General features: G+C 46.2%; 1 protein-coding gene across 2 annotated transcripts in view; it reads left to right on the forward strand.

Moving 5' to 3' along the window:
* Positions 1–18,386, forward strand: part of FAM168A (family with sequence similarity 168 member A) — a 345,391-nt gene that overhangs the window by 258,825 nt on the left and 68,180 nt on the right. Inside the window, exon 4 of one of the 2 annotated variants that reach the window (XM_069203838.1) lies at positions 13,603–13,698. The exons of the other annotated variant lie outside the window; for it this stretch is intronic. Within the exon in view, the coding sequence (XP_069059939.1) occupies positions 13,603–13,698 (96 nt within the window). The remainder of the gene's footprint in view (positions 1–13,602; positions 13,699–18,386) is intronic. 2 annotated transcript variants of the gene reach the window in all.

Below are 18,386 nucleotides of genomic sequence, written 5' to 3' on the forward strand. Positions count from 1 at the left end.
TTTCTATTGAAAATGTGTTCTCTGTAACGGCAGTGGGATACCACACCATGAATACTTCACTCTACACCACTCCACTTTGCACCACTCCACACCGCTGCACTCTGCTATGCACCACTTGACTTTACACCACCCCATGCCACGGCACTCTGCACCACTCCAATCCATGCCACTGCACTTTACACCACTTCATGCTATGTCCCTCCACCCTATACCACTCTACTCTATGCCAATACACTCTTCACCACTGCACGCTACACCACTCCAGGCTAGGCTGCACCAATCTACTCTGCACAGCTCCACTCCACTCTGTAACACCGCACTATATGCCATTTCACTCTACAGCAGTGCACTTTTCTCTGTAACACTCAATTCCATGCCCCTGCACTCTAGGCCAACCCACTGTACACAACTCTAATCTACTCTGTACCACTGCACTCTTTACCACTGCAGTCTAAACCACTATACTCTGTGCCACTCTAACCTGCATCACTGCACTCTCTCACTCAACTCTTAATCATTGTTCTCTATGCCAGTGCACTCTACACCATTGCATTCTACGCCAATGCACTGCACTCTGCACCACTGCTCTCCACTCCTCTACTCAACGCCACTTCGCTCTGCACCACTGTACTCGACTCTCGCCTCTGCTCTCTGCGCCACTCAGCTCTGCATCACTGCATTCTCCACCACTGCACTCTGCACCACACAGTGGCATAGACTAGAGTGGTGAATAGAAAAGTGCACCAGTGCAGTCTGTACCACTGCACTCTACTACTCACCACTCTAATCTACCCCACTGCATTCTACAACTGTGCTTTGTATGCCGCTGGATTCAATGCCACTGCACTGAATGCCACTGCACTTTACGCCGCTATACTCTGCATCACTCTATGCTAGTGCAGTATACACCAGTCCACTCTATGCCACTCCAGTGTATGCCACTCTACGCAATTCTGCACTAGGCCTCTTCAGTACACAACACTCTCTGGCATTCTACAACACTCTACTCCACTCGTTGCCATTGCACTCCACAACACTCCATGTCACTCCCCTCTACGCCACTAATTTCTAGCCATGCTGAACAGCGACAACACTGGCATACGACCTGGCTAAAACACATTGGCATGGCCAATAGCACTTGCCTAGGCAAGACCTATATGCGTTGCAAATGCTTGTCGAATTTGGACTATCAGATAAAGATAAGTCAAATATACATGGCTGTTTTATCTGTTTATATCGGTAACAAAAATGTTCATCCCAAGCTTAGGCCCACACACCCTCCCTTTCAATCTGCTCCTTTATTAATGGCCCAGGAGGACTGGAGTTGAGCAAGTACAGCAGAATTGATTTTGGATGGCAGTGCTGCCTAATTGGAATCAGGTCTTCCATTAAAACCCACAATAAAAATGCCCAGTATTCACAGATGCCCAGGTGCCAGCCTTGCAAACCTCAAACATACCGGTGTTTCTGAAAAAGGCAGCAGTGACTACCCTGTTCTTGCAGAGTGTGCCCGATGCATTCAGTCACCCAGGGAACGGCCTGCTCATTAATGGCCACTCAATGTGAAAATAGTTTAGAAATGTATTTCTGTCTAACATTCTTGAATATAGTACTGAGCAAAGTGCTATGTGAAGAGGTTTGAAAGGTGACTGTGCTCTGAGCCTCTTTTTCGTACTCTGGGTACCCAACATTTGATGTTTTGTGGCTGAAAAAAACTTGACCTTGGGAAATGTTTCTTTTTTTCCCTCGTGCTGAAGTTTGACATCCAGGGTCTGGGAATAGTACGTGTTAGAAAAGCTTTCCCACTAGATATTTGTACAACTGTAGAGTCTATCTGAGCCTCATCCTCATTCCCAACTTCGTACACGGCTGTGAAGGGAAACGGCTGAAGAGAGGCTACTTGGTCATCTAGGAGAGGGTTCTTGATCATCTAGTGTTGTCAGGAAAGCAAACAGAAACTTCAGACGATATTTCCTTGACCCGTGTTCAACAAAAAATGTGTTTCTGTTTGTAAACACTCCATTAAACAGTGGTACTTGTGTTACTTTTTTAATCTGCTGGTGTAGTTCGGGGCATATTTTCTTTTTACCTCAGTAAGACCACAGAGAGTTCTGAACTTCATGGCAGCAAGGAACCTCTTCCATCGCTAGTGGTACCATTCATTACCTGTAAAGTCTTCCAGGGGTTTGCTATGATCCCCATAGGAGTCTGTATCCAGTCCAGGTAGGGGGACTCACTGCTCCAAGAATGGGGCTCCTTCGTGGGATTCCTGGTCACCGCTTCAGTTCCACAAAGTCAATACTACCCTAGATAGCTGCTAAGACTTAGCTTGGGACTATGCCAATGCCTGCTGGAGCTAGAGCACTGGATGAACAAATATTGGCTGAAAATGGAGTCTCTGATAAAGCAAAGGTCTTTGTAAGTGAGGACAACCCTTCCTCTGGGCAGACATCCTGTGTTCTTCGGGGCACGGCCCACTCCCTGTCATGTATCGTGCAGTAAAATGTCTTGGAGTTACACTTGATGATAAGCTTATCAGTCTCTCAAGTGTCAGCTTCCAGCCGCAAATTTTAAAGAAACTGCTTCCCCTCCTCACAGCAGAAACTCGATGGACGACAGCGACCTCTGAGGGGATCCAAGACTAGACTATTGTAATTCTCAGTGTACAGGCATTAGTACATCTTACTCACCAGCTCCAATACGTTCAAAACCTAGCAACAACTCTGCTCTTAATAGCGCCACGATTTTCTAGAGCACCCATTTGCTCCATCAACTCCTTTGGCTTTCAATTAGCTGTAATATGTTACTTTTTTAATCTTGTTCTTAGTTCATAACAGATTTCATAGCTGGCACCCTCCTTTCTTATCTCAGTGGCTTCAGTTCTACTACAACGTCCATTTGCAGATCTTCTGTGAGAAGTTCCTCTTACGCACAAAGCCGCTGTTTGTGGCAGCTCAAACTCCTATCTTGCTCCCAAGATTGGAGTAGCCTGTTTTTTTCCTTAATGTCCCCCCACTTCCTATTCCAGTTTTAGAAAAAATATTAAAACTGGTTTAGGGCCAAGGGACCCCACGTTGTACAAGCACTCTACAAAGCACTCTTAGATAGATTGATGAAACCGCATGTCCTGTAGCCCGGTCTCAATTCGCTCCACCATCCACTCTGAAGTATTAGATGCCTGTTTGGGATGCGAGGACTTCTTGTGCCCACCAATATTGAGCATCTGCAAGACATTCAAATGCAATCTGAGTACCTGAGCCTCTTACATTGGTTGTTGTTCTCTTTGCATTGGCCAAGTCATGTTGTTACTGCAGCATTGACGCCGCACACACAGGCGGGCCCTCTTGTTATCCGATGAATACAGCCCATTCATGTGCATTTAGTTGGCAATACAGCTCCCAGAGGTGGTGTGATGGAATAATGCATCATCCCCACCTTAAACTGCTGTCTCTTAATATCAATTAAACACTATATGAGGGACTGGCTGAATGCCTACACTAACAATGAGTAGGCAATGATGGGTGCACGCCGTTTGTACTTGCATTTGTGATCCAAATTTGAATCAAAACATCGTCCTATTATGTACAAAACAATGGCCATTCATTAAAACTGAATTACAGGGTTGTTGTAAATTATATATCACAAGCACAATTAATAATAATGTTTTCAATCGTTATTAATGTTATTAGTGTTCATGGCAGATGCGGGTTGATTATAGATCCTTGTTCAAAAAGGAGACCAAGTATCAGTGTTTAGATGTTGGTGTCTGACATAGATGACAATAGCGCTAATTTATTGACTGCCAGCCATTCTTGGTAATCAATAGAGTATTAACCATGCTAGGATTTGAGGAAAATAGACAGCCTGGTGAGTCTGCAAGCACTGACTGTGAATTTCAAGACTAAAGTCAGACCCAAAACCATGACCTATGTAGGTGTAGGTGACCTATGTGTGTCTCCCACAAGCTTGTTGTCTTTGTTTGGGTCTATGTGATGCATAAACGTCCTTACAGTCTACTTCTGTACTTATGATCATCAGGAAAGATTAAGCAAAGAAAATGTCAGGCACGGGTTTTGTGTTAGTCCTTTGCCTTGCCCAGTCACTGAGGGGAGAATTTGGTGGCTTAAATCCACCTCCACCATACCAACAGGAGGAGAATATATTTTTTTGCACTCCTCCTTCCCCCAAGTGCAGGGGTGGTGATGGTTATTTTCCCACCTTGTACAAGATAATGCCAACCTATTTCTCTTCCCTGCCTTGTCCAAAAAGAGAGGGGTGGTGTTGGGCTCCTTTTGCTACTTTTCTCACCTTATTTAAGTGCAAGGGAGGTGGGTGCTTCATTTGTGGGGAAGGTAGCAGACACCCTGGTGCCACCGTGTCTGCTCATGTTCCCTGTAGCTTGTCTAATGGTGTGACCCAAGAAAGACCTCAATAGCTGCCAGCTGCCCCCTGCACTCAAGGCCCCAGGATGGCTCACATCAGGGCAGCTTTGACCTGTTCTCTTCTGTGGCCCACAACACCCTAGCAGTGGGTATTCAGTCAATTCTCAGTAATTTTCCAAAGATCACATTTACACAAGAACACATACAGCACTGGTGAATTTGTATTTGATAGTCTCATCTTTCCTTTTTATTTTCCCAAGAAGTGAGTCAAAAATGTACCAACCAAGAAAAAGAAGACAGAATAATGGAAAGACTGCAAGCCTTTATATCGGAAGGGCTTTAAAACAGTGGCTTTGGAGATTTTGGATTCCAACTCTTGTAACTTTTGAATCGCTTAACCAATGTGCATCATATTTGGCAAGATGAAAGCCTGGATTTTGAATTCCATTTCTTCCAGTTTGGACAGTGATGGTGTCAAGATGTGACAAATGTGAAAGAGGTGTCTGATATGATGCCCGAGAATGTGCCGACAGTCGCCATGAGCGTGAAGGAGACACAGAAAAGGAAACAGAAGTTCGCTCTCAGTGAAACAGATCGGCAAAAGTGCAATGATCCGTGTAAACGGCAGTAGTAGAATTATCTATGTAACCTGCAAAGGTAGAATTATCCATGTAACAGGGTCGATGTCATGCAAAGCGCTCGACTACTGCCCAGTGAGATCGTGCTTCATAGGAAATAAAAATAAATAGTGCAGAAGCCATTCAGAAAACACAGGGCCTCGTATGTTTTCAGTAGTTTACCGATGCTGTAGAGGAGTGCTAAACACCGGAAAGGGCATGACGTCTGCATGCCTTTCACTAATGAAATCAAGCGAATTTTAAAAGGCAAGCCCACCAACCATCCAAACTGATGGGCGTGGTTAAAAGCCCACAGAGAGATTACAACAGGTGCCACAGTGCTTGCACGCTCTCGACCCTAAAAAGAAGTGCCTGGAAGAGAGCACCCAGAAAAATGATATTGCTCTCTAGGCTGTTTTTGAAGGGCAAACGCAGATATCACCTAGAGGACACTGATATTGATGGTGAAGAAAAAGGTGCAGGGCCAATGAAGCCCTTAGAATCAGACCAGGGGAGGACCAGAGGGTGGATTAGGAAAAGAGATCTAAATCCACCAATAGTGTCGACTGGTATTAATTGGAGCAGAATTTTGCAGAAAAGAAAATTATACAATTTCCCTCACCCCACTACTAGAGAGCACCTCAGTGAACATACAACAATGCCTCCTGAGGCATTTATTATTGCCCAAGTCAGGTGTACCAATGACCAAAGAAGTGATTTAGAGGAGGGTGGTACCAAGAATTCCCTCCATTGAAAACATCAGCATGCCTGTCCACTGACCTGTTTGAAAGCGATGGATGTCCCAAAAGGAGAGCCGTCCCAGTCTCTTGACACCACGACCACAAGAAGCCGGTGCCCACACCTCCTGGAATCTTAGATGACTGGCACCAGATTTGGAGTAGGCAGCCAGCTGCCATGTTTGGCAGTGTTACCATCATGAAGGACTGCCAAGGAAAGAGAAGACGACCAAGGCTGGTTTGCATGGGGTTGGTCCCTGTTTGTAGAGCAGTGAGAACAAACTAAAGGCTGGATCGGAAAGCGGCCCAGTGGCAGAAACTAATTCAAGCATTCAAAAACCACCGACACCCTGGGGAACTTCACTACAGACCACTAGATCAAGCCCAGACTCTGCTCTGCCAGGGTTGAATGTGTCGGATCTCTTCAGAGGGCGCTCGACCACTCCTCTTACAATTTCTAAAGCCAAGTAAAACACAGGGCCCAGTGTTCTGGTGATAAATGATTATTTTGAAGTATGTTGCGCTCAGTGCAGGAGCTCTCAAGTACATCTCACAAGTGAAGAGGTTCTGAGGCACCTCGTCTCTTGTGTGTGCATGAAATTCTATTGTAGCAGGAACCCACATCTGACAGCTTATCCCTGGATGAAGTGCCCGCTGTTACACTTTATGGAGGAACCAAGCTGAAGGTTTAGGGAAAGCGGCAGCATGGCTGCAGACACGAAGAATAAAAGTAGAATCTCCAGTGCGAAATGAAACGCATCAAAAAGCAGTTAGCAAATTGTTGCCAAAAGTTATTGGAATCATCAGTATAATCTAACCCTTATTAAAAGGGCTGTTGTCCCACAATGAGTAGTTGCATGCAGATGGATCCGTTTTGTCATCTAATGAACTGTGTGCCAAACAATAAACATGTCCTAAATCTCTCCTTTCTGCTGATCACTGTTGATTCATTCGCTTTTGAAAAACAGATCATAAAAAGGAAGAAAAAAAACAGTTCTCAGTTTAGTTGTTTAAACTGCAGCTGCAGTGATACCTGGTGGCCTATCGCCTTGCCTGCTGGCAGCAGGCGTTATGACGTCACAAGACTACTGTAATGAGTTATTACACTTGAACAAGCTACTTAATTTTTATTACAGGTGTCTAGAAATGTCATAGCTACTGAACTGTAATAAGGAAATTAGAGCGAGATTTTACACTGTGAAGGCAGGCTCCTGTGTGATTATAATGAAACTAGGGATGATATAATGGGGCCGTTTAATAGTAGGCGAACCACTGAAAATAGTGCTGGCAAACACATCTTGTACTGAAGTTTGCTCAGAGGCTCTTTTCAAAGAGTTGAAAGAGGGGAGAGTGTTTGTGGAGCCTGAATGTGGTGCATTTTGTAGTCATCAAGAACTGATGGTGGTATCTGTTCAATTGATAATTTCCATTATCTCAGTCGTCAGCATCACGTCATGGTTTGGAATAGGATGTAAAACAAACTGTGACATCGCACTGATGAACACATCCAGTTCACGAATCGCAAGAGAGTCTTCGGGTGATTATTGGTGGACCGAGGACATATAATTGCTCGCAGGCTTAGCCGCATGCCTGTGCGCAACTACATTATAGGTCTTCTGCGGGATGCTGAGCCAGGGATGCAGCTCCGCTCAGGACCATCAGTACTGGGTTTCCATGGAAACGTCCTCTCTGTCTTCGGTAGAAAGGCCGCAGTGTTCACTGGGGCTGGCATGGCTCCGAGGGATGGGGAGCAAGTGCTTGCAGGCCTGTGAGCTCTCCGGAGTAGCTCTGGGCGACATTCGGAGTGGGGGTAGGGAACTGGTTTCGCCTGACGCTCCAGGGTGAATGGTGGCATGCAGGGGGATCTTCTCTGATGTACTTAAGTCGACTGGGTTTATTTGATGCAATATATCCATCTCAGGGCCCCTCAGTTAGCATTAATGAGTCTTAAAGCCCCTCAGTGAGCATTGCTGAGTCTTAATGCCCCTCACTGAGCATTGCTGAGTCTTAATGCCCCTCACTGAGCATTGCTGTGTCTTAATGCCCCTCACAGGTCATAGCTCATTTAGCATTAATGAGTCTTAATGCCCCTCAGTGAGTATTGCGGTGTCCTAATGCCCCTCACAGAGCATCGGTGTGTCTTAATGCCCCTCACTGAACATTACTGTATCTTAAGGCCCCTCACTGGGCATTGCTGTGTTTAATGCCCCTCACTGTGCCTTACTTTGCCTTAACACCTCTCACTGGGCTTTACTGTCTTTTAATGCCCCTCACTGGGCATTGCTGTGCCTTAATGCCCCTCACTGCGCATTGCTGTGCCTTAACGCCCCTCACAGAGCATTACTGTATCTTAATGCCCCTCACTGCGCATTACTGTGTCCCTCACTTTGCATTACTGTGTCCTAGTGCCCCTCACTGTGCATTACTGTGTCCTAATGCCCCTCACTGCGCATTACTGTGCCTTAATGCTCGTCACTGGGGTTTACTGTCCCTTAATGCCCCTCACTGGGCGTTGTTGTGTCTTAATGCCCCTCACTGCGCATTACTGTGCCTTAATGCCCCTCACTGGGGTTTACTGTCTCTTGATGCCCCTCACTGGGCGTTGCTGTGTCTTAATGCTCCTCACTGGGCGTTACTGTTTCTTAATGCCCCTCACTGAGAATTACCATCTCTTAATACCCCTCACTGGGCATACATGTGTCCTAATGCCCCTCACTGCACATTACTGTGTCCTAATGCCCCTCACTGTGCATTTCTGTGTCCTAATGCCCCTCACTGCGCATTACTGTGTCCCAGTGCCCCTCACTGCGCATTACTGTGTCCCAGTGCCCCTCACTGCGCATTACTGTGTCCCAGTGCCCCTCACTGCGCATTACTGTGTCCCAGTGCCCCTCACTGCGCATTACTGTGTCCCAGTGCCCCTCACTGCGCATTACTGTGTCCCAATGCCCCTCACTGGGCATTACTGTGTCCTTAATGCCCGTCACTGCGCGTTGCTGTGTCTTAATGCCCCTCACTGGGCTTTACTGTGTCTTAATGCCCCTCACTGGGCTTTACTGTGTCTTAATGCCCCTCACTGAGCATTACCGTGTCTTAATGCCCCTCACTGAGCATTACCGTGTCTTAATGCCCCTCACTGAGCATTACCGTGTCTTAATGCCCCTCACTGAGCATTACCGTGTCTTAATGCCCCTCACTGGGCATGGCTGTGCCTTAATGCCCCTCACAGAGCATTACTGTATCTTAATGCCCCTCACTGCGCATTACTGTGTCCCTCACTTTGCATTACTGTGTCCTAGTGCCCCTTACTGTGCATTACTCTGTCCTAGTGCCGCTCACTGGGCATTACTGTGTCCTAATGCCCCTCACTGCGCATTACTGTGTCCTAATGCCCCTCACTGCGCATTACTGTGTCCTAATGCCCCTCACTGCGCATTACTGTGTCCTAATGCCCCTCACTGCGCATTACTGTGCCTTAATGCTCGTCACTGGGGTTTACTGTCCCTTAATGCCCCTCACTGGGCGTTGTTGTGTCTTAATGCCCCTCACTGCGCATTACTGTGCCTTAATACCCCTCACTGGGATTTACTGTCTCTTAATGCCCCTCACTGGGCATTACTGTGTCTTAATGCCCAGAGGCAGGAGTCACTACATACAATTAATAGCTCGTAAATTTCTGCAGTTTCAGAGTGGATGGAGTTGCCTCGCCCTGCTGCAGTGAGATCCTTTATCATCCATTGGTGCATTTAGTGGAATGTTCAGGCCAAGCCACCGCGCTGGTTGTACGGCATGCAGTTCCTAACTACCCACATAGGCCATCCTCTGAGGCGCTCTCGCAGCAGACTGAGGGGTATCTTCCGAGGGGTGGACCGCTCCAGCAAATTCATGACCTGTTGCGATTAATGATGGTGGCGCAGGTCAATAACACTAGTTATTGACTCTTAGTGCCTATTCGACAGACGAAGACTTATATATAATCTAACCAGCTGTGCAGTCACTAATGGTCCAGTAATGACCTCCTTTGGTTGTATGACATTTTGTAATGTGGTCCTCGATCCTGACTACAATTTAATGTTTGACAGAGCAGGAAAGCCACCAAAAAGTGGTGCATGTCTCGTCCGTATTGAAAGTGATTTAGTGACAATGGCACTCTAAATACGGCGAATGGGACAGCCCCAATTTATTTGTTGGGTGTCCAGCTCTGGCAGTCTCTAAAATAAAGCTGCAGTTGGTAAGTGCTACATGTCTTAATGTGCAACATTTCTGCTTGAAGTGTTACTCTTTACTACATATAAACAAGTTACTAATGGCGGAAATTACAGTTCATAGCTACCAATGAGGCCGTCCCCTGAAGTCCTCTCTCCATAGACCGCTGACTGATGCACTTAGGGCCTGTTTTCAATCTCTTCACTCGTGACTTCAGACCGCAGAGCCTCTGAATCTGCTGATCACAAGTAGGGAGTGGGGTATATGTTTGGCAAAATTGCAAAACTGAAAGAATCAAGTTATTTTCCAACTTGTTTCCCGCCCCGCTGGAAATCAGTGCATCCGTAGTTGCGCCCTGCGACTCAGGATTCAGTCGCCAGAAACAGAGTGCAGACAGGAGGCAGGAGTTCCTGTGGGCATGAACGCAGGGGACATTTCTGATTAGTCTAAGGACAGCCACGCAAGATGCTTCAGACAATATATAATATTCTGCCCCGTTATTAAGTATTTTGGTATCTGAGCTCAGACCAGTCAGAATGGTCTGCATTTGGCATTCCTTTACTTTCCTTGCGGTCCAGATGCCCTGTGGTGCATTCCCCTCGGAGCGCGGTGACTATGGTCCCCTTTGGCTGGAGTCCGTCCTCTCTTTTGCCTATTTTCTGAGGTAAAGACAAATTCCTTAAATAGCAAATCCACATGGGAACCTGCTTCTAGGTTCGACCGACCGAAGAAAACCTGTTGTGGTCAACTTTGAGATATTCCTGTTTCTGATTCTGGCTCTTAGATAACTATTTTCATAGTAGATTTACGTCACGCCTTGTGCCCCATCCTGGAAAAGTAATGCACTCTTCTTGAATCTCAGTGCTTTCAGGTTTGCTTTGAAATAAGCAACTTCGTTTCATCATTGCCCCGTCCTTCAGTGTTCCTCTCCCTCACTTCTGTAGACCTCGTTTGATATTTCATCATCTTGTTCCTTGCTCGCCTCATTCTGGAGCTCAGTTTGTGTGTCTTCTATTTACCTTACCATCTTCTAGTTTCTAGAATCGAATGCGCCATCAGGGGGTTGGTTGCACACCCTCAAAACCTTCACCACTTCAATGGCTCATTCTCCGTACCTTTGGGGGAGTCTCTTTTGAGGACCCCTGAAGGGGAGCTTCCTCTGGAGCTAACAAAAGGAGCAACATGCACTGGCCAGCTCGGCCCCTGTGTCTGGCAACATTTAGCATAGAACCTTCTCAGGCTATTTATACCCTTAAATTATTCAAAATGTACATTTGAATTTGTTACCATTTATTTAGTCCAAGCATTTGTGGCAGTCACGAGGGTACATGGGTTCTAGACCACAATCAGTGCTTAATTTATACTTGTTGTTTCCGGTGCTGAGCACCAACACTTATTTCTGAGGGCCAGCGCTTATTCGTCTGCTGTGAGCAAAAGACACATATGGGAAAGACGGAGGAAGAGACAAACAAAAAAAGTGTCAAAGGGAGAAAGCCGAAAGCTGCAAGCGTGAGCTGAAGGGGCAAGGAGTGGATTTAAATGGATGGAAGAGACCCGAGATGGCTTCAGGATTGCGCTTCCTCAGTATTCCATGTTCCTACATTTAATTGTAGCAGCCCCGTGTTTAAGAGGAGGGCTTTGGGCACCGGCAACTTTTTATTTACAAATCAAGCACTGACCACAATGTGCATGTATGTTAGGCTCATAGGTTGATGCTGGTCCTGATAAGCAGCAGAGAGGCCTGAGTGTTAAGTGATAGGTCAGATTCTACTGTTGCAGGAGGTAAATGTTGTGGATGAGAGATCTTATATGCCATAGACCATCATTCCGGTGAAACGTTGAAAAAATGTTCAAAATCAGGGCAAAAGACAGCAGCTGGCGGGCAAGTGTGCCAGTGTAGGGAAGATGTGTTGATGAGGTCTGTAGAAGGAGGTGGTTTGTGCCTGGTGGAGGTTGCTACTGTGGCACTGTAGATTTGCAAATCAGAGGGCCTGATTTAGAGTTTGGCGGAGGGGTTACGCCATCACAACGGTGATGGATATCCCATCCGCCGAATTATAAATCCCATAGGATATAATTGGATTTATATTCCCGCGGACGGGATATCCGTCACCGTTGTGACAGAGTAACCCCTCTGCTAAATCAGGCCCAGAGTCACCTACTCTGAGGACTCCGTCTTCCATTAGGAACCAGCTCGGTGCCTGAAAGTGAAAGTTGCAAGAAGTTGTGAAGTGTGCAGCGTATGGAGTAGGGAACCTGGGGAGGTTGGAAGGAATAATCGGGAAAACCTAGGAGTACCATTAAGTACTCACGTTTACTGGTGACTAATGCATTGATCGGGGCTTTGGCAAGCAGAGTCAGATTTTGCAGGTCTTGAAAATGTGCGATATGTGGGCGAACGTGGCTTCCTTGGTATAAATAAAGGGGGGGGGGTATATGTTTTGAAGAAAAGGGATAGCATAAAACTGCTTTCATCCCTACAACCCCTCTGTCAGCAACATTACATGTACCAGGAAAGGTGATTATCAATGCAGGCCCAACTAACCATGTTTGTGAGTCTTAAAAATTACCACGAGGATTTAACTATTGATTCAGTGATTCAGCTCATGGACGATGGGGGACTACGAGGGCCAGGCTTGCCTTTATGTAGAAGATGTGCTTCAAAGCAGCGGGTAGAATGGAGCATGCTCCGGGCGAGTGGTCGGTAAGGGACTCAGACCTGTGATGTAACAGTGCCTCACAATGTTTGGGTCAAGAGACAAGACTTATCAGGTAGGCGAGGATGAAAATGGAACATCTTGCATGTTAAAGAAGATAATGTGATTATATCTGTCTGTGGTGGTTTAATGGCTATTGATTCAGTCTGGAGGAGATCCCAGTGCTTCTTTAAAACCCAAATGAAAGCTCTGGCAATCTTCTCTTGTTTAATTGCATTTGTTAGAACTGAAAGCATTTTGAACAGAAAAGCGATGCATAAGGAAATTGCCAGCAGGGTGGTTACAGATGAAGGTGGTGAGGATATACAGTTTGAGGAATTTGACAATAACATAGACCTGGAATGCCCACCATAGGGTCAGGCGTGGTGGATCGATAACCACTTTAGTAGGCAAATTAGTTCTATATATATTTATTGTATGTAAATTTTTCTCAGGTGGATATCCTGAAAATTTGGCAAAAATGAGTCCTTCTAAATCTGCAGACACCACACATACATAGAACAGTACTTGAAGAGACTATTGGAAAGTTTGGTTTTGTCGGTCAGAGGCAGGTTGGGATAGCAGTAGAGTGTGAAGGGGACTGTAGGTTCATGAAGGAGACAGAGGGAGGTTGTTATGGTATTAATTGTCAAGCAAGGCACATATGTAGAGTTTTGGAGTTCAGAGCCTAGTGAGGTCCATAGCGGCTTTATTTTTTACAGGCGGATGACTTTAAGATTATTTGCAATGTATTTTGTTTATGTAGTGTCTTAATGTGCTCTCAAAAACCAAGTACATCCATACAGCTGGAAGCACTGTTCCATTATGGGTGTTCTGGCTAGAAGTCGCGGCTTGGGCGTCCGATAGTCTGGTAATCTGGAAACGCTGTAAATACACCTTAAAGCGCCTTTACTTCACGTGACTGCGCTGATGTTTTTTTCCTTTTTTTCCCTCTTACTTTCAGAACTGTTCTTGTGGCATATTGGAAAAAATGGTCGGTTAGAAAATCTGCAGAAATTTAAAGAAGGGACACAGGAATCGTATCTGCCACAAATGGCAGGTAAGAGAAAATGAAATACTAGGGAATTGTACTTTTTGTGGGAATTATCCCATGATCAATTTCAGTCCCCATTTTTAAAGTCTTTTTTTAGTTTCCCCAATCACAGTCAAATCCAAACATAATTACATGTTTTGTATAGCTTTATCATACCACAGCAGGGTACACACTTCTCCAGCGGCTCATTTTAGAGACCCGCCTATAAGGATGTATGCACAGTCGTCCTTTGCTGACTGGTTATCTCAGCTTGGGGAAAATCTCCAAGTGAGTGCCTTAGCACAGCTTAGATTCTCAATATAATTCTCAACTTATTCCTAATGTAAAGATTCCATAGTTATCTTTATTGACATGATATGAAATTTGTTGTCTGATTCTGTGAATAATAGCTACAGCATGACATTGTGCACAATCATTAGATGCACCTCTCCTATCCAAGCCGATCGAGAACACCAAGTAGCCCACTGCCCGATACAGATGTTACCTCCACGAATCACAGGTACAGCTTCATCCTCCTCTGACCACATTCTCGTAACTTCAGAGCGCACTCAGACTTCTCTCATTTCACTTCCATGGGTGGGAGGAGCTACAAGGTCTTGTAGAGAGACCTAGAACTAGGCGTCATGGCTCCGCTCGCCGAGGCAACCAGCAGCGCCAATGAGACAAACACCTGCCGGGTTGATGCGCAGGCATTACGAACATTTCATGTTCACATTCAACGTCTCTTAAGTCCCTTTAAAATTGAGTTTCCCGCCACTTTCTCTTCCTGAATGTGCACTTACCTCTGCCTTTACAGAAGTAAACGTGTCCCTAGAAACCACCTCCAATTGGTGTTCATATACCGAACACTTATGTAAGTGTTATCTCACTTTTTAAGGGCAAGCCGACCAACCAACTCATGCCGCTTAATTTGAGAGTGTGATTTGCTGCGTCACTAGGGTACCACTCCATTAGTTTTGATGCTGTGAACCAGGATTGTGTTTTTTTTCTCTCTTTTGCATGCTCAAGTAGAACATGTCCTGGTAGGTCTGTGGCAGCTTTTGGGTGTATTCAGATATCTGTATTTTTGCCAGTAAATATGCAATTCAGTGTGAATACCTTTAACTCTAGTGGACACTGAAAGTGACTTGTAATGTATTCAGATGATATGATATTGAGTCAACTATTGTAAAGAAATCTCTGCTTGTGTGCGTGTTCTTGCTTTTTGGAACACCAATTGAAATGTTTCTCGCATATTCCCTAGGGCTTCTTGGAAAGTGCTCCAGGCTTTGCCTTTGGCACATCACTTTGTCTGTCATGCATTATCCATAATGCTGACTGCTAAAAAGGAATATGTACAAGTGTTATTATTTCTCTGTTCAGCAGTTTCGAGCCAATCGAGTATCCTTGTTGCCACTGGTAGGGTGTGTGAGCAGCCTAAAGGCCACACAGTTTAATGAGCAGTCATTCGTGAAGGGATGGGGAAGCACCGCCTACCCCTGGAGAAGATCCTCTAGAGAATATAATACGTATGCTATATGATTATAATGTTTACTCTGCAAGGGGCGGGATTTCCTTAAGTTGAGGTGTAGCTACTACAGTAGCACACCACCAGTTGCTGGGGCCACATTGTTGCAAAAGCCCCATAAGTCATTTATTTTTTATTGCATGGCTCGTGCTCCAGCCTCCAAAATGTAGTTTTGCTTGGGCTACTGAAAACACAGTCCCTAACTTAGAGCAATTGTGTTTTATACTCATGGGCAGACCTTTCTCAACCATGGCTGTTAAATGGTGAAGCAGCGATAAATATTGGGCCGATTCACAGAAGATGTTATATGTATGGGTGTAGTATTAGAGGGCTGCTCTTTTATGTACTTTTAGAGGCCTTTGTGAGTCAGCCACAGAGCTTCCAACCTCTACTGTGTGAAGGTGCAAATAGGTCACAGTTCTCTCTGATTGTTCTAATAATTTATACATGTTCCCCGGGTCCTCACACTCTATACCCATTTTAATACTTGGGGGACAATTCACAAAGGCATGTAAGAGTATGAAAAAGTATATTACAGATACTACTCTATGAATTTGAGAACACTGTAGATGGTGCGAACGAGACCATTGCTCACTTCTGACACTGTTGTGGCTTGGGGCAAAATGATGCTGGAAGCCTGTAAAATCTGGGGGGGGCAGACCTCTGATTAACCCCCTACTCCAGGTAATTACTGTTCCGTGTTTAGTTTAGCTCTCCGTTTCTGAAGCCCAGGCAACCGCACGGCACAGACTCATCGGGAGGTAGCCAACTAAGATGTTGGCCAAGGTTTCTCTACAGAAAGTGGAAGTCGTGCGCCCTCCCATCCAGCGGTCCAGAGATCGGTAGAGGAAGGCGAGACGTTCGGACAAACACCGGCCACTGCAGAAACTCTGAAGGCCACATCGGTCACAAGTGACACAGTCAGAGTTGCGGGGATACCTTGCGCCCCATCTTGCGGTCTGTGATTTTTGCATCCATTTGGCCTGTAAGGGAAGCTTTCAGTGCTCCTGTCTGGGACAGAGATATCAATAGTGCATCAGGTGCAGGGGCACCAGGTCTACACTGCATCTCTGATTGTTGTGTCTGTGACGGAATGTTGTGCTGCAACTGCCCGTGCAGTCCATTTTCTGTGTGTGAGAGAAGCTTGCAGTTCTGCTTTCCTGTTCTGTGTGCAAAGATACAGTGCTCCTGTACCGTTTCTCACACTGCGGCGGCCTGTGCGGTACCTGTTTTGTGTATGAAGAGATACATTGTTGTTGCACCAGTTCTTGCACTGCTGCTGTCTGTGCTGTACCTGTGTGAGAAGGAAGCTTGCAGTACTGCTGTACCTCTTTGGTGTGCGAGGAAGCTTACAGTACTGCTATACCTGTTCTGTCTGTGAAGGAAGCTTACAGTACTGCTGTGCCTGTTCTGTGTGTGAAGGAAGCTTACAGTACTGCTGGACCTGTTTTGTGTGTGAAGGAAGCTTACAGTGCTGCTGTGCCTGTTCTGTGTGTGAAGGAAGCTTACGGTACTGCTGTGCCTGTTCTGTGTGTGAAGGAAGCTTACTGTGCTGCTGAGCCTGTTCTGTGTGAAGGAAGCTTACAGTACTGCTGTGCCTGTTCTGTGTGTGAGGAGCTACAGTACCACTTTACCGGTTCTTGCACTGCTGCTGTACCTAGTGTGTGTGAAGGACGCTTACAGTACTGCTGTACTTGTTCTGTATGTGAAGGACGCTTACAGTACTGCTGTACCTGTTCGGTGTGAGAAGGAAGCTTACAGTACTGCTGTACCTGTTTGGTGCGTAAGGAGCCAAAGTACTGCTGGACTGGTTCTTGCACTGCTGCTTCCTGTGCAAGCCCTGTTTTTGTATGAAAGATGTTTACAGTACTGCTGTACCTGTTCTCTCTGTGTGGAGACACAGCCCTGCTGTACCTGTTTTGTGTGTGAAGAGATACATTGTTGTTGCACCAGTTCTTGCACTGCTGCTGTCTGTGCTGTACCTGTGTGAGAAGGAAGCTTGCAGTACTGCTGTACCTCTTTGGTGTGTGAGGAAGCTTACAGTACTGCTATACCTGTTCTGTCTGTGAAGGAAGCTTACAGTACTGCTGGACCTGTTTTGTGTGTGAAGGAAGCTTACGGTACTGCTGTGCCTGTTCTGTGTGTGAAGGAAGCTTACAGTGCTGCTGTGCCTGTTCTGTGTGTGAAGGAAGCTTACAGTACTGCTGTACCTGTTCTGTGTGTGAGGAGCTACAGTACCACTGTACCGGTTCTTGCACTGCTGCTGTACCTAGTGTGTGTGAAGGATGCTTACAGTACTGCTGGACCTGTTCTGTGTGTGAATGAAGCTTACAGTACTGCTGTGCCTGTTCTGTGTGTGAGGAGATACAGTACTGCTGGGCCAGTACATGCACTGCTGCTGTACCTGTTGTGTGAGGAGCTACGGTACCACTGTACCGGTGCTTGCACTGTTGCTGCCCGTGCAGTGCCTGTGAGGCTTACAGTACCGCTGCACCTGCTCTGTGTGTGAGGAGCTATGGTACCGCTGTACTGGTGCTTGCACTGTTGCTGCCCGTGCAGTACCTGTTAGGCAGTACTGCTGTACCTGCTCTGTGTGTGAGGAGCTACTGTACCGCTGCACCTGCTCTGTGTGTGAGGAGCTACGGTACCGCTGTACCGGTGCTTGCACTGTTGCTGCCCGTGCAGTACCGGTGAGGCTCACGGTACCGCTGCACCTGCTGTGTGTGTGTGAGGCGAGGGTGCTGCGTCAGCAGTGGCTGTGTCTCTGGCAGCAAAGCTTTGTCCACACAAAGGCCAAGGCCTCGACTTTGATGATGCCAGTTTTGGGGGGGCCCTGCCATTGTCGGGCTGAGGCTGGCGAGGTCGGGGTGCACCTCCGCAGGATGACCACCCGCTTCCTTTCTTGTCTGCATTACTGAGTAGATTAGTGCATGACATTTGGGAGGAAATTGCACTGGGCAGGTTGTGGAAAGCTTGCATGTTTCTGTGTGGGTTTAATGATTCTCATTAGTGATTTAAGCGAATTAGCTTTCGTTCTATTTTGCTCAAAAACACTGGCTACTATTACTTGTATATTTTTAGATATGTGTTTTTGTGTCATCAGCGTTATTTCTTTTTAACTGGTTCGTGTTTTCTGCTTGACATTCCTTGAAGTTTGTGATGATGCACATTGTTTCGCATTGGTCAT

Source organism: Pleurodeles waltl, chromosome 8 (genome assembly GCF_031143425.1).
Source record: "Pleurodeles waltl isolate 20211129_DDA chromosome 8, aPleWal1.hap1.20221129, whole genome shotgun sequence".
NCBI classification, from domain to species: Eukaryota; Metazoa; Chordata; class Amphibia; order Caudata; family Salamandridae; genus Pleurodeles; species Pleurodeles waltl.